The sequence below is a fragment of the Oncorhynchus mykiss genome, chromosome 11 (genome assembly GCF_013265735.2).
Source record: "Oncorhynchus mykiss isolate Arlee chromosome 11, USDA_OmykA_1.1, whole genome shotgun sequence".
Taxonomy (NCBI): domain Eukaryota; kingdom Metazoa; phylum Chordata; class Actinopteri; order Salmoniformes; family Salmonidae; genus Oncorhynchus; species Oncorhynchus mykiss.
Genome location: NC_048575.1, coordinates 34,161,250 through 34,177,968, shown reverse-complemented (window position 1 = coordinate 34,177,968; position 16,719 = coordinate 34,161,250). Strand labels below are relative to the sequence as shown.

At 42.6% G+C, this 16,719-nt stretch overlaps 2 protein-coding genes across 2 annotated transcripts; one reads left to right on the top strand and one right to left on the bottom strand.

The window, feature by feature from the left end:
* Positions 1–238: 238 nt before the first annotated feature.
* On the bottom strand, positions 239–2,467 carry LOC110535603 (OTU domain-containing protein 1). The gene has a single exon (XM_021620694.2). The coding sequence runs from the start codon at positions 2,085–2,087 to the stop codon at positions 717–719; it is 1,371 nt and encodes a 456-aa protein (XP_021476369.2). The 5' UTR covers positions 2,088–2,467; the 3' UTR covers positions 239–716.
* Positions 2,468–6,883: 4,416 nt separating this feature from the next.
* On the top strand, positions 6,884–14,226 carry LOC110535602 (homeobox protein AKR). The gene is made up of 3 exons (XM_021620693.2): positions 6,884–7,270; positions 9,061–9,293; positions 12,414–14,226. Exons 1-3 carry the CDS (start codon positions 7,255–7,257, stop codon positions 13,098–13,100), a joined length of 936 nt encoding a protein of 311 aa, XP_021476368.1. The 5' UTR covers positions 6,884–7,254; the 3' UTR covers positions 13,101–14,226.
* Positions 14,227–16,719: the final 2,493 nt, after the last annotated feature.

Genomic DNA, 16,719 nt, shown 5'->3' with positions numbered 1-16,719 from the left:
GAACTTTTGTTGCACACCTATCCAGGTGATGTTGAGTAACATTTTGCGGAATGACGCTGTCGGTGTGATCAAGGCGTTATTGTCCCCAGCACAAAGTGCACCTGTGTAATGATCATGCTGTTTAATCAGCTTCTTGATATGCCATATCTGTCAGGTGGATAGATTATTTTGGCAAAGAAGAAATGCTCACTAACAGGGATGTAAACACATTTTTGCACAAAACTGGAGAGAAATAAGCTTTTTGTCTGTATGGAACATTTCTGGGATCTTTTATTTCAGCTCATGAAACATGGGACCAACACTTTATATGTAGCTTTTATAATTTTGTTCACTATAGATTTAGTATCAACAAATGTCTATTTAACCAGTTGACACCATTTTTTTTAGGTTGATACAGAGTAATTCCAACCCATTCACTTCAAACAAAATATATCAATGTATGGGAAATAATACAAGCTCCTTCAAGCATCACTTGGAACTAACATTTTGTTGTTTAGTCTATTTACAACACAACATTTTGAAATATAACATGTGCGTGCACTGCACTTCAATTCGGGTACAATACAAAACTTAGAAAATGTCATTAAGGCAATGTTGAAGTCACAAACACACAGAATCAAAGTGCAATCGGTTTAAAGAGAATGAGAGAGAGAGTGAGAGAGAAAGAGAGAGAGGCTGATTAACATTTGAATGCAGCAGTTGAATAACTATTGGTTTCAAATGTGACCGTTTTGCTCAATGTACATTTTAGACAGTGATGCTGCCATCGACTTGGCCAGCTCTTCGTCCCGTTTCCTTTGCATCTGAGAGTGATGAAACCACTCGTCATACTCTGGGTTGGCCACACACCTGTCCAGCAAGACATCATAGTGTCCGTTGCTGAGCCAACTCAACCAGACAGCGGGTTTGGACGAATCATCTTCCCCCAGGTAGTGCACCATGGTTGAAACCGTGGGACTCTCCAAGCTACCTCCTGTGGTTAGGTAAATGTTCACATTCAACATCTGACTCATCGCCAGAAGCTCCGGATAGCCCGCCCAGGCGCCGTCCTGAGCTGCATTGATCAAGAACTCCCCGACATCTCCCTCAATGATGGGGTTAAACTCATCCAGGTGGTCGGCGATATGGTGCATTGTCTGCTCTCTCAGCTCGCTGTGCATAGACTGCTCTCCGTAGGCGGCTTTGCACACCGCCCTGTACAGACAGTTGCCGTCAGGGATGATGTGGAATCTGTACTTGTGTGCCCTCTCCTGAAGGTACTTGTTCTGTTTCTCCACCTCCGCTATGTAGCACGTCACCTTGTCGTTGATGTCACCCCTTTTTGCATCTCTCCGCGGAGACGGCTCCTGTAGGACACGGAGCTCAAAGAGCTGCGCCTCGCCTGATGGAGAGTCCAGGTCTGAGTATTCACTGTCATTTTTACTTTCACGGGAGTCCACGACGTTCTGGCCTAAATGGGTGGACTGCGCCTCTAAGTTCTGATGGCGTTTTGGGTTCACGATGTCACTTGTAACGGTTTTTCCCTTCCCATTTGCCATGTTCATTCTCTCCCCACACTTTCTGTAACTTGGTCCATCGTTCTTGTCGACGTTTATCAGGTTATTTTCACGTTCAGCGTTTTGACTATCACTGAGTAGATCCCCTCTACCTCTCAAGTGATCAATGAAGTCCACAATCAAGTCTGTGTCCAAATGATCATCATGGTCACGCGCCTGAATCACAACATCTTGCGAATATGAGTCCGACGGAGCCCGTTTTGTCTGGGTCTCCTTTATGATGTGCACTGGTACGTATCTCTCAACTCCGTCAGGCCGACGAATGATTATCTCTGCGGTAGAAGTGTAGTAGACTGGCTTCATGGAAGCAGCCTCATAACATGAAAAAGCAGCGGGCATGTTTGCGGTAGATTGAGTCTCTCCTACCGGATTCCCGTTAGTCACTGTTGGAGTAAGCCCACTCGGTTTATTATTTGCAGAGTTCGTTGTTGTCCTGGGCAAATGGTCAGTAATGGTACCACTTGTGATAGTTATCGGAACTTTGCGAGAGGATCCGGGATAGTGTGTCAACGCACTGCTGTACAACTGCATTTTGGAAGACTCGCCTTTATACAAAACGCTAGAGCCCCAAGTGTTACGGAAAGATGACAACAAAGGCCCAAAATACACCCTGTCATCAATAACAGCTAAGTTGTAGGATACGTTTCCATGGATCCAGTGTCTTGTACCCGTTGTCACTCATAGGACCGATTTTAGCCATCTTGCGTCAGCGTAGTCTCCCTAAATTTAGACCTGAAAAGTGTAACCGGACACTCTCCGCTTCGTCTCCCCTCATAGCCAGCTGTTGAAGTAGTTGTACGTAGAGCAGTAATGACCACAGCGAGGGAATTAAAATGTTTTGATGTGTCACAGTACACTCTCGGAAGTTCTCTAGTTCCAGTCCGCCGAGTCAGGGCGGCGTCGCCACTCTGGAATGCACAAAGCGTGCCAAAAGCTACATCACTATTAAGCGCACGGATATGCGGAAAAATGACTCACAACCCTCATTACTTCCTGAGAGTAAAGCGAGGTCCCGTCCTTGAAAGGATTGTAATGCCATTTTTGTTTTATATCCCGATTGTAATTCTATTCAATACAGCCTAATACATTTTATATTCATTAGCTTTTAAGTGGTTATTTGCCAATGTAGACTACTGTGCTTAAAAACTTCAGTCATTATTTGTTTTTGTCCGTTTACAGTACGGAAAACACAGTATGTGAAAATATATGTTAGACAATATGTTATTACACTATTATTGGGTGCGGCAGGGCAGGTAGCTTAGTGGTTCGTGCGTTGGGCTAGGAACTGAAAGGTTGCTAGATTGAATCCCTGAGCTGACAATGTGAAAATATGTCGTTCTGCCCCTGAACAAGCCAGTTAACCCACTGTTCCTAGGCCGTAATTGTAAATAATAATTTGTTCTTAACTGACTTACCTAGTTAAAATAAAAATTAAATTAAAAAATGTTGTGCACAATCTTTCATCAATATGTTATAGATCCCTATCAGGCCTACCTGACCTGTATTGTATAACCTGAATTAAACCACGTTACACATGGTCTTGAAATAGACATTACTCATCACACGGAGATCGTATTGGTAGATCTCCATTTCAACCAGCTAACATGTGTCATTGCATGTCAACTCAAGGAAAAGCTTGTGAACGAGCCATTTGATATGTATAAATAGGTTAATCAAACTGTTACCCCTAAACGTTCCTGTTAGGTAAATGGCAAATGGCAGGTATAGTTTTGAGGCTACCTGCTTTTATGCTCTTTCCTGCGCCATTGTTGTCGTTGTCAAGTGAACATTTTTTGGGGGCATAACAAGGAGTTGACATGATAGCGCAAACATACTGGCAGTATTTTTTTAATTACAATGTACAATTGTTTTAAACATCTAAAGCAGAGCTATGCAAACTACACAATATGAATGTATTTTCTGTAGGCCTTTTTGTCTGTGGGGCAGAAAAGCTAATTAGCATACATCAAATTGCATCCAATTTAGCATTTGGTATGTTGTTCATTTCGAAAAACACTTCATATTATTAATTCACTGATGTAATAATATTCAGAGTTACATTTTTCGAAATTAACATTATACCAAATTAAATTGTCACTTTTAATATTATCAGATACTGTATATAATGACGATATGGTATTGTCTCCACATTAACAATGTGAGTAGTTTTCCCAAAGGAGGGAAGGCCGTAAACAGACCGATATTCCAGCGTGGACAGATTTTGACGGGAGTGGACCCTCTCCCTTCGCCTCTTAAATTCTGATAGTATTCTTACGAAAAGTGCAATGTAGAGTTATCGCCTGCAGAGAGCAGCCCTGTACTTTGTCTGTGCTTTTCATGATGACGTCATCGTGTGCACAGTATTCTGGTAAGTTACCGATTTTAATACCATAGGGGGTGGCGGCACGGGCACTTTAAAAATTGTGCCGTCCTCACATGGCCAGTGGAAACGACGTAGCACTATCTGACCCCTAGTTACAGAAAGAAAAGCAACAAAGTAACAGATTGTGTTGAATAGGAATAAGGGTGATGATCCCTTTTCACTGTGTTGCTTTCCATGGCCCCTCCCCAAGAGCCTAATATGCCTACAGAGTATATTGTTTCCTGGATAATCAATTATTATCAAATGTAGGCTAGCTGTATGCTATAACATATCCACGCTGGAGGTAGAATTAGGTCATATTTGTTGTGAGATGTTGATCAATGAGATTTCAACCTTTATTCACCCATTCAAAAAGAGAGCCTGAAGTGTGCTGAATTCCCAATGTGTTATCACTGACTTCAACCACAAATTCCAATGGAAAACCATGTCTGATTTTTGGTTTAGTTGTCATCTAAATGTGTTATCACTGCACTTTCAATCATTTAAAGCACAGCAAGTTAAAATGGGAATATAATGTCAGATATTTAGTATTTTTTTTTATAACAACTTAAAGCGACAACATGTAACTTTTTTGGGCAACCCAACCAAATTTACATAGAAATATGAGTTATAGATCTGTCATTTTTAATTGAAAGCAAGTTTAAGAAGCGGTATGTATATATATATATGTTCTATGTGCGGTATTTCTATGCGTCCCATTCATGTAATGTTGTTTGAGCGTCTTTTACTTTTGGTTTTGTACACAGCTTCAAACAGCTGACAATACAATATGTTGGGAAACTGAAAAGATATTTCACAGCAATATAGAAGGTACAATGATTCTCTACATATAGTTTTTTTGCCACCAAGCAATGGAGGAGCGATATCTGCATATTGCACATTTATGTGTTATCACTGTGTTTTATCTATTAGCGCAACCAAATAACCAGGATTGCAGTTGAGATTACATTAAAAGTACGTAGTGAAAGTGATCAATCCTGTTTGAGAATCTGTGCAGATTATTACAGCATTTGTGAAGATCTCCTTGCATGCTATCTTGAACATGCAGGCTTTCTATGATTACATAAGAAGATATTTATAGTTACAGTAACCTCAAAATGTGGCCATGGATACATTGATACAGTACCTTCAACTATTTATATTTGGTTGCGTTGACAACCAAACATAATTCAATATCCAGTTGGCCTACAAATTAATAATTGAGAAGTTGGATTCACGTCTGCATCTCAACCAAAAATCATAGTTAAAGAATAGGACTAAATCAAATCTAACTTTTAAATGCACTTTAAATACAGTTGATTTAGTCCTATTCTTTAACTTAGATTTTTGGTTGAGATGGAGACGTGAACCCAACATATTAATGATTTAGTTGTAGATTAAATTTGAAATCAACCAAAGCTTGAAACCTATGTTCTGTCTAGTTTTAGTTGAACCCTGGGTTGAATTGAAACAATAGCTGTTGATGACTTTGCAAATGCTATAATAGGCCAAAATAGTATAATTAATAACTGTATGACTTATAAAGAATGGTTACATTTCATTTGCTTTCTTAAACCAACCTTTTGGGATGACATCAAAGGCAACAGTGAATTTATTTAGTTTTTATGTGGAGATCTCTCAATAATCATTCTCGCGATAGCGCATTGGTAGTCGTTAGTGACAAATATCGAAACTTGGTCAAAACCCTGGATAGGAAACCAAAGGGAGAGCTGTAGATAGATCAACTCTCCAGTAGGAGGTGATGCCCAGCCTATAGTTTTTTTCTGATAGCGGATATAATGTTGAAACGCTGATGTTGTTTAAAAGATACAAATTCAACATATTTTAGGTTTGTCTATGTTGAAAATTGGTTACCATGATGACATAATCCTGTAGTTGAACTCTCCCCCTCAAAACAGTTGAAGTTGATGTCTTTTAAAAAATCCAGACTATTTTCAACATAAATTCCATGTCACACAAAATATGTTGACAAATTACGTTGAAACAATGTTGATTCAACCAGTTTGGAACCCAGTTTGGAAATGCAGCATAACATGTATTGATTTATTTAGGCAATCACTATCAAACGGTATTGAATAGATCAATCCTTACGGCTGACATTGGATATTAGCCTATCCCTGTTGACAAATTGACAACCATCACATTTGGTTCATAATGCATTAGCTAATGAAATAATGAATATGCTAATGAGGCTAGGCTATTTATGAAAACATGGGCACAGAATTGATACAGGAATAGACTAGCCAATTAGGGAAGCCGTGTATGAAATACTGACGAGAAGTAGCCCTGCCATGCTGCGGTTGTTGTGTTCAACATTGTGCCCTAAAACTGCTGCAAGATCTTCAATGCCCTTAGCTTCCATACCTACAGCTACGCATTTCAATTATAGCCCCACATTTGTAACATAAAAGTAGAATATATTCTTGCGGATGTTCGGCGAGATTGTGTTCACGTCAATGCAGAAGTAGATTTATGCAACCACTCCCAAATGCTATTTGAATTGATCAATGCAAGCATAAAATCGCTGACAGTCCTTACGGCTGACATTGGATATTAGCCTATCCCCGTTGACAAATTTGACAACCATCCCATTTGTTGCATAATGCATTAGCTAATGAAATAATGAATATGCTAATATGGCTCTGCTATTTATATAAACATGGGCATATAAATTGATACAAGGAATAGACTAGCCAATCAGTCCGAAATACTGATGAGAAGTAGCCCTGCCATGCTGCGGTTGTTTGTTTTCAACATTGTGCACGAAAACTGCTGCAAGATCTCCAATGCCCTTAGCTTCCACACCTACAGCTACGCATTTCAAGTATAGCCCTACGTATGTCAACATAAATAGTAGAATATATTCGAGCGGTTGTTCGGTCAAATTGTGTATATGCCATTGCAAAAGCCATGCTGATGTCAAGAGATTTTTTTTTTTTTTTAGCTCTTCCCTTCTAAAGTGGGAGGATCTTTGTGCGTTCGAGTCACGCAGCTGTCAAAGATAGCTGTCACCCAGTTTCATGATCAAACACACATTGAATGAGAAAGGCTTCGCTAAGTCGAGCAGCGGACTTCAGGTAGCCTACCCCTGGCATAACTAGCCCATTGCGCCTCAAACAAATGAAGAAGCCGAGGAACGGTTCTATGACTTGATTTATTTTCAATGAACGAAGCCGTTTAACCATTTGGAGTATAGGTGTGGAATATCCCGAGAAAAAGGATCTGCCAATTAAACGAATACAATTCGAGAAGAAGAAGGAAAAAAATTACTGCGCTCCTCTCGTGACCAACGTGAAAAGGGGATTTCTAACGGATATGAAGACAAAAAAGGGTAGGTCGCCTTTTTCCATCCGCGTGCCGATTTCGATAACACGCGTGTATCCAAAGATATATTGAGGGAGATCGCGCATAAGGCATTTCTCAATGCAAGCAACGCAGCCTATTGTTTGCGCCAGTCAAAACAGGGTCCCCCCTGTGTGCAGGCGGGCTGTCAAAATTGTTTTGCGTATATGCCTTTTGATTTAAACCGTTTCAAATGCAAGGAATTGTTATCTTTCAAGGTTGACTAGTTAAAGGCATCGAGTAAATAATCATAACCATTTTGTTATACAATAGTGTTAGATCCTTTAACTTAATAGCTTACTCTGAAAACTTAGTTCATGATGAACAAGTTTCCAATTCCTAGCTAATTCCTTTAGGGTACATCTGGGTGGATTGGCTAAATTAGAGGGCATCTCTAAACCCTTACGTCACCGCGCTTTTAGTTCATTAAAATGTATCAAATATGTAGCCCCGACGATGCAGAGTAAGTTCCCTCTGCTAGTTTAGCTGCAACATGGTTTCATTATCTCGGTATACGTTGTATTATGTGCCACACTGTTGAATGAAATTAGATAGTGCGAAATTTGCAGCAGACTTCCAGAGCCCTGATTTTTTTTTTTTTTGTTCGATTGGCACAGCGTTCAAATCCTGACCTCCTTTGTGAAGTTGCTGTTGGCTTTCATTCTGCGACGCTGCTCTCGCATTCTTCGACCTCGTGTTAGACTACACGAACTTCTACACATTGTTTTAAACTTATAAATTCCTTAAGAGTAGAGCTTATAAAACGCTCAATCCCCCTCGGATGAGTAATAGACTTCATTTTAAGTAAGAAATGAGTAACTCTTTCAAAAATGTTCAAATTGTAGTGAAATAATGGTTCGACGAACAAGATTCTTTTGTTTAGTCTTGAGACGTTGACTTGCAACAAGTACCCCTCCCCCTTCCTCATACAATCCTACATAATTACCTCATTCCAACTTCAATGTTTTTTAGTTTAAAAAAAATCGATTTCCCACCCCTATGCCAAGTACAGATCTAGTGATATCCGGTACAGTATTTTGTTGACATGGAATGATGGACAACAGATGATGCCATGTTTTAGTTTTTACAATTTAAAACTGAAATAAGACCATCTAAATGATTAAAGTTGCAACAAAAAAAGTTAGATTTTTGAATGTGTTATTTTCCAGATAATATATCTATTTCAGGTTTTTGTCAAGGCTTGTGGTAAATAAACTACTTTGTATTAACTGTTTGATTAGGCTATTTAAAAAAAGAATAAGAGAAAGAAACAAACGGACTACAGATGTTTTTACAGCCTTGGGAATTGTCCCCCTGGAATAACTATTTCAGCTGTCTTGGGCCCTGCTGTAGCTTCCTGCACTGTGTCAGTGTCAACATGAAGAGGTGTTTGCTCAGTACAGTAGGCCTGCAGTATTTGTCGAGGCAGGTTTTATAACTGACACAGCATTGGAGCAGCCTGCCTTTGTGATGTCTCTCCTCTCCACCCCCCCCCCCCCCCCCCTTCCTCCCTCTCTACCCCCCCCCCCCCCCCCCCTCCCTCCCTCCCTCCCTCCCTCTCTGTTCCACGAATCACATGGCTGAACATGACAGCTTGCTTCTGACACATCAGCTGCCTCCGCTAGAGAGCTAGCTTTTGGCACTGGGCTGTTGGAAGGTGGGTGGCTGACAGACCAGACCAGACAGACATACAGACAAGGGTGTGTTTGGAGGGGGAATTCTGGGGGAATTCTGACTGACATTCTTTCACACATCCGTTCTTGCCTTCTCCACACACAGGCATGATGACGTTGTCGGCCAGTGAGACGGATGAGGAGGACAGCATGGACGCCCCCCTGGACCTGTCATCCAGTACGGGAGGGAGCAGTGGGAAAAGGAAGCGGCGCGGGAACCTACCCAAGGAGTCAGTGCAGATCCTCAGGGACTGGCTATATGAGCATCGCTACAATGCCTACCCCTCTGAACAGGAGAAATCCCTGCTCTCCAAGCAGACGCAGCTCTCCACACTACAGGTATGCTAACATTTTTTTTTTTTAATTTAACTAGGCAAGTCAGTTATGAACAAATTATTATTTACAATGACAGCCTACTGGGGAACAGTGGGTTAACTGCCTTGTTCAAGGGGCAGAATGACAGATTTTTACCTTGTCAGCTCGGAGATTCAATCCAGCAACCTTTCAGTTACTAGGCCAACGCTCTAAACACTAGGCTACCTGCCGGCTACTCTGAACTCTCTAATGATCCTCACCGATTACATAAGGGGCCCTGTTCAAATACTTCAGCAATGCATCCTTCCTTCTTACCTTCCTTGAATTGCTTGCTTTCACTTACAGATCTCAAGGAAATTAGGAAGGAAGGATAGAATCAGAGGGCCAGAGTGACAGGCCTCGGTGTTCATAGGTTTACCACCAGATGACTAGTAGGTCTGTGGCATGCAAAACAAATGATTGGCCGGAAACGCAATGTACACCTTGTGTTGTAAAGTCCTATCACGGTTTTATGACACGTACGTAAACAAAGAGAGCATGATTGACACGTGGACAATGAACAGCTAGCAGCTAGGGCCTTTCAAGGAAGCTTGATATTGCAACGTTCTGTCAGACGAGACACGTCTGAAGTGAAACGACATTGTCCTGTGTCCCAAATGTCTCCCTAATTCCCTATGTCGTGCACTACTTTTGACAAGGGCCCACATGGTTTTTCCCTTAGGGTTCTGGTCAAAAGTAATGCACATTGTAGGTAATAATAGGGTGCCATTTGGGGGACACACAGTGACTAGGAGGAACCAAGAACTCTGACTCGGCTCACTCACTCTGCTGGGTGGTTGGCGTGGGCTTGGCTGTAACGATCACACAGGAATTTCCCTCCCCCAGCCCTCTTCAAGCACAGCTGTCTGGGAACAATACAGAGTCCTTTACATACTAAGAGCTCTAGGCTTTGAGCCATCCGTGGGCTGATAATTGGCTGGGACAGAGAGGGAGAAGAGGGGGTGGGGGGGGGGGAGAGGGCAATAGAATTGGGGAGGGCAACAAGACCTTACAGCATACTTGTGTTACCTGCCATGATGGCTTTTCAAAGGCCCAGTTTGAGTTTCTTGATGAGCACAGAAGTAGAACCTTATATTTTCTTGTCTGTCGTACTATGCTTTATAAGACATTAACGTAAGTAACAAAATAACATTGGTTGATGTGCAATTAGGTTGTCCTAACAAGAGCTTTTAAACATTGTCTATAGGTATGCCAGGATATATACGATCAAGAGCAAGTTGTGCATATCACATACAGTGCCTTGCGAAAGTATTCGGCCCCCTTGAACTTTGCGGCCTTTTGCCACATTTCATGCTTCAAACATAAAGATATAAAACTGTATTTTTTTGTGAAGAATCAATAACAAGTGGGACACAATCATGAAGTGGAACGACATTTATTGGATATTTCAAACTTTTTTAACAAATCAAAAACTGAAAAATTGGGCGTGCAAAATTATTCAGCCCCTTTACTTTCAGTGCAGCAAACTCTCTCCAGAAGTTCAGTGAGGATCTCTGAATGATCCAATGTTGACCTAAATGACTAATGATGATAAATACAATCCACCTGTGTGTAATCTAGTCTCCGTATAAATGCACCTGCACTGTGATAGTCTCAGAGGTCCGTCAAAAGCGCAGAGAGCATCATGAAGAACAAGGAACACACCAGGCAGGTCCGAGATACTGTTGTGAAGAAGTTTAAAGCCGGATTTGGATACAAAAAGATTTCCCAAGCTTTAAACATCCCAAGGAGCACTGTGCAAGCGATAATATTGAAATGGAAGGAGTATCAGACCACTGCAAATCTACCAAGACCTGGCCGTCCCTCTAAACTTTCAGCTCATACAAGGAGAAGACTGATCAGAGATGCAGCCAAGAGGCCCATGATCACTCTGGATGAACTGCAGAGATCTACAGCTGAGGTGGGAGACTCTGTCCATAGGACAAGAATCAGTCGTATATTGCACAAATCTGGCCTTTATGGAAGAGTGGCAAGAAGAAAGCCATTTCTTAAAGATTTCCATAAAAAGTGTCGTTTAAAGTTTGCCACAAGCCACCTGGGAGACACACCAAACATGTGGAAGAAGGTGCTCTGGTCAGATGAAACCAAAATTGAACTTTTTGGCAACAATGCAAAACGTTATGTTTGGCGTAAAAGCAACACAGCTCATCACCCTGAACACACCATCCCCACTGTCAAACATGGTGGTGGCAGCATCATGGTTTGGGCCTGCTTTTCTTCAGCAGGGACAGGGAAGATGGTTATAATTAATTGGAAGATGGATGGAGCCAAATACAGGACCATTCTGGAAGAATGAGTCTGCAAAAGACCTGAGACTGGGACGGAGATTTGTCTTCCAACAAGACAATGATCCAAAACATAAAGCAAAATCTACAATGGAATGGTTCAAAAATAAACATATCCAGGTGTTAGAATGGCCAAGTCAAAGTCCAGACCTGAATCCAATTGAGAATCTGTGGAAAGAACTGAAAACTGCTGTTCACAAATGCTCTCCATCCAACCTCACTGAGCTCGAGCTGTTTTGCAAGGAGGAATGGGAAAACATTTCAGTCTCTCGATGTGCAAAACTGATAGAGACATACCCCAAGCGACTTACAGCTGTAATCGCAGCAAAAGGTGGCGCTACAAAGTATTAACTTAAGGGGGCTGAATAATTTTGCACGCCCAATTTTTCAGTTTTCGATTAGTTAAAGTTTGAAATATCCAATAAATGTCGTTCCACTTCATGATTGTGTCCCACTTGTTGTTGATTCTTCACAAAAAAATACAGTTTTATATCTTTATGTTTGAAGCCTGAAATGTGGCAAAAGGTCGCAAAGTTCAAGGGGGCCGAATACTTTTGCAAGGCACTGTATGCTCGTAGATGTTTCAGATATGATGCATGTTTTGCATACAACAGAAAAACAGCCATCTCACAATGTCATGCAAATATGTAAACGCTATGTAACCTGTTTTTATGTCATCGTGTGATATAAAGTATACTTTTGTGCTCTCCTTTTTTTCCCCCTTGACTTAAAAAAAAAAACTTTTAACTTGAAACTATACTATATATTTAAATAAATGTTGCAATTTGCTCTCCTTCAGGTTTGCAACTGGTTCATCAACGCACGTCGGCGGCTCCTCCCGGAGATGCTGCGTAAAGACGGTAAAGACCCTAACCGGTTCACCTTCTCCCGGAAAGGCAGCAAGGGAGGCGACGGGGGCTTCTCTGATTCCAGCTCTCAGTCACCAAAGCACGCCACGGGCCCCGAGGACAGCTACGACCAGCGGGCGCTGCACCCCTCCAGCTTCGAGGCAGGTCTCCCCAGCCCCGGCATCCTGCTGAAGGCCGTATCGTCCCCTAAGATGTCCCCCTCCTCTTCCCTGGGGCCCGACACCACCGTGGCTCCCCGGCCCTCTGTCATCTGTCACACCACTGTTACCACCATGGCCATGCAGAAACAGGGCTCGAGCCCCCCCTCCTACCTCTCCTGCTTCCTCTCCAGCATTAACACAGATGGCAGTAGGGCCGCAGAGCTGCTGCATTCCACCACAGAGGCTCTGGGGCTCTTCAGATGCCGGGAGGAAGGGTTGGGCCTGGGCGCCCCGCCAGTGACCACCACCCACACCACCATGGAGTGTAACCTAAGCCCCCAGAGTGGGCTCTTCAACACCCCTCCCCCCACCCCCCCAGACATCACACAGGACTTCAGTGGCTTCCAGCTCCTAGTGGATGTGGCCCTCAAGCGGGCGGCAGAGATGGAGCTGCAGGCTAAACAACTGGTGTCTTAAAGGGGAGGGAAAGAGAGATGACAACCCAGTTGTTGTTGTCTCTAAATGAACTCCTCACATGAGTTCAGTGACTGTGCAACAAAGAACAAACGCAACTCAACAAGCCTGATAACTTATATTTTTGGTATACATTGGTGTACAAAACTATATCAAGGTGCCTTGGCTGTTAGTTCTTTTTTTATTTTGTCATATGCGTGTATGTATGTATGTATCTATGTGCATCTTTTTTGCACACAGGACCAAAAAGATTTACGGACAAAAAAAGCGCTGCCTGTCTTAAAACATTTCCTATGTATTTTACTAGAGCAAGGCATGAGGGCATACAAGTGTTCTGCAGGTGAGGGAGGGTGGTTCTCCTCTCCTCCATTATGGGGTATGTAGTTTCACAAACCTATCCCCCGTGGGATATGTAGTTTCCAGATGTGTTTCACGTTTTACATTTCAGAGATCAGTTTGCGATGGTTTCCACTCGGCCTTTCGCACAATAGGGCCGAGTTAGGGTCCCCATCTCTCATCTCAGTGTCTTAAAACGTACTTTGCTCTTGGGATCTATGATGAACTTTATCACTACTGTAGAAAGGGTTCTGTGTTTTTTTTTTTTCATAAGAGTATAGTTTTTGTTTTCTTTTGACTTTTGTTTTTATACCTTTTTGATATTTTATAAGAAAGTAAACCTCTCGTCTTTGTTTTGATTAAGCGTTTTCCTATACGAAGGGATCATTCAGATGAACAATGTAGCAAATTCCTAGTCTGAGCCTTCCTCCCCTCCTCACATAGTGTCTGCAGCCAAATTGGCACCCTATTCCCTATATAAGTGCTCAAAAGTAGTGTATACTACATAGAGAATAGGGTGCCAATTTGGGACACACCCTGTGTAGCGATGGCCAGTTAACTGGAAGAACAACACTAAATAATATGTTTTTCATTTGTGAAGTCACCAGCAGCGGTAAAAAATATAGCATTTTCTAAATCACCAAAAAGCATTTTATGTACAAAAAAAGGACCATGTTTGTGTACAGCGATTGTGACATGACGCCCAATGATGTGATTTCCTTTCATACTGTGCAATGTTTGTGGCAAATAAGGGGTCACATATGGGATTTAAATAAATAGTTGTTTTCTACTACGCTTGCCGTTTCACTGTTGGAACACTCGATCACATTGACTACATCTAAGGATCAAGAATCTTTTCAGGCGATTGCCCACTAGAATCACCTAACAGCAGTAGCACAGAATGTAGAGCGATATGAGTTCCATCAATCATACATTAGTGCTACATGAAGAAAAAAGGCAGGGAGAGGACAGAAATAGCACTTTGATGTGTGTGCATGTGCCTGTGTTTCTACATGCTCTCTGTCTCGGTCTCATGAGTCATTCTATCCTGAGACTTTCCTACGTGTGTGTTTGTGTGATAGGTTCACCAGAGCTCCAAGTCATTAGCATAATCCTGTATAAATTAGTACGAGATAACAGCAGACGTTTAATCTGACAATTAATCTTGATGGTTGTACAATCGTCTCAAATCAAACCGTGAAGGACCTCTGCTTTACTCTGGACCCTGATCTCTCTTTTGACTAACATATCGAGACTGTTTCAAGGACAGCTTTTTTCCATCTACGTAACATTGCAAAAATCAGAAACTTTCTGTCCAAAAATGACGAAGAAAAATTAATCCATGCTTACTTGTTACTTCTAGGTTAGACTACTGCAATGCTCTACTTTCCGGCTACCCGGATAAAGCACTAAATAAACTTCAGTTAGTGCTAAATATGACTGCTAGAATCCTGATTAGAACCCCAAAGTTTGATCATATTACTCCAGTGCTAGTCTCCCTAAACATGGTTCCTGTTAAGGCAAGGGCTGATTTCAAGGTTTTACTGCTAACGTACAAAGTATTACATGGGCTTGCTCCTACCTATCTTTCTGATTTGGTCCTGCCGTACATACCTACACGTACGCTACGGTCACAAGATGCAAGCCTCCTAATTGTCCCTAGAATTTCTTAGCAAACAGCTGGAGGCAGGGCTTTCTCCTATAGCGCTCCATTTTTATGTGAGAGACGCAGACTCGGTCGGTCTCAACCTTTAACTCTTTACTGAAGACTCATCTCTTCAGTGGGTCATATGATTGAGTGTAGTCTGGCCCAGGAGTGTGAAGGTGAACGGAAAGGCTCTGGAGCACCCTTGCTGTCTCCGCCTGCCCGGTTCCCCTCTCTCCACTGGGATTCTCTGCCTCTAAACCCTATTACAGGGACTGAGTCACTGGCTTACTGGTGCTCTTTCATGCCATCCCTAGGAGGGTTGAGTCACTGACATAATCTTCCTGTCTGAGTTGACGCCCCCCCTTGGGTTGTGCCGTGGCAGAGATCTTTGTGGGCTATACTCTGCCTTGTCTCAGGATGGTAAGTTGGTGGTTGAAGATATCCCTCTAGTTGTGTGGGGGCTGTGCTTTGGCAAAGTGGGTGGGGTTATATCCTTCCTGTTTGGCCCTGTCCGGGGGTATCATCGGATGGGGTCACAGTGTCTCCTGACCCCTCCTGTCTCAGCCTCCAGTATTTATGCTGCAGTACTTTATGTGTCAGGGGGGCTAGGGTCAGTTTGTTATATCTGGAGTACTTCTCCTGTCTTATCCGGTGTCCTGTGTGAATTTAAGTATGCTCTCACTAATTCTCTCTTTCTCTCGGAGGACCTGAGCCCTAGGACCATGCCTCACGACTACCTGGCATGATGACTCCTTGCTGTCCCCAGTCCACCTGGCCGTGCTGCTGCTCCAGTTTCAACTGTTCAGCCTGCGGCTATGGAATCCTGACCTCTTCACCGGACGTGCTACCTGTCCCAGACCTGCTGTTTTCAACTCTCTAGAGACAGCAGGAGTGGTAGAGATACTCTTAATGATCGGCTATGAATATCCAAATGACATTTACTCCTGAGGTGCTGACTTGCTGCACCCTCGACAGCTACTGTGATTATTATTATTTGACCATGCTGGTCATTTTATGAACATTAGAACATCTTGGCCATGTTCTGTTATAATCTCCACCCGGCACAGCCAGAAGAGGACAGGCCACCCCTCATAGCCTGTTTCCTCTCTAGGTTTCTTCCTAGGTTTTGGCCTTTCTAGGGAGTTTTTCCTAGCCACCGTGCTTCTACACCTGCATTGCTTGCTGTTTTGGGTTTTAGGCTGGGTTTCTGTACAGCACTTTGAGATACAGTGGGGAGAACCAAGTATTTGATACACTGCTGATTTTGCAGGTTTTCCTACTTACAAAGCATGTAGAGGTCTGTCATTTTTATCATAGGTACACTTCAACTGTGAGAGATGGAATCTAAAACAAAAATCCAGAAAATCACATTGTATGATTTTAAAGTAATTAATTTGCATTTTATTGCTTGACATAAGTATTTGATCACCTACCAACCAGTAAGAAGTTCTAAGGTCCTGCGTCGCAGTGCTAGAGGCATCACTACAGATCCGGGTATGATCCCGGGCTGTGTCGCAGCTGGCCGCGACCGGGAGACCCATGAGGCGGTGCACAATTTGCCCAGCGTCGTCCAGGTTAGGGGAGGGTTTGGCCGGCTTTTTGTCCTTGTCCCATCGCACTCTTGCGACTCCTTGTGGT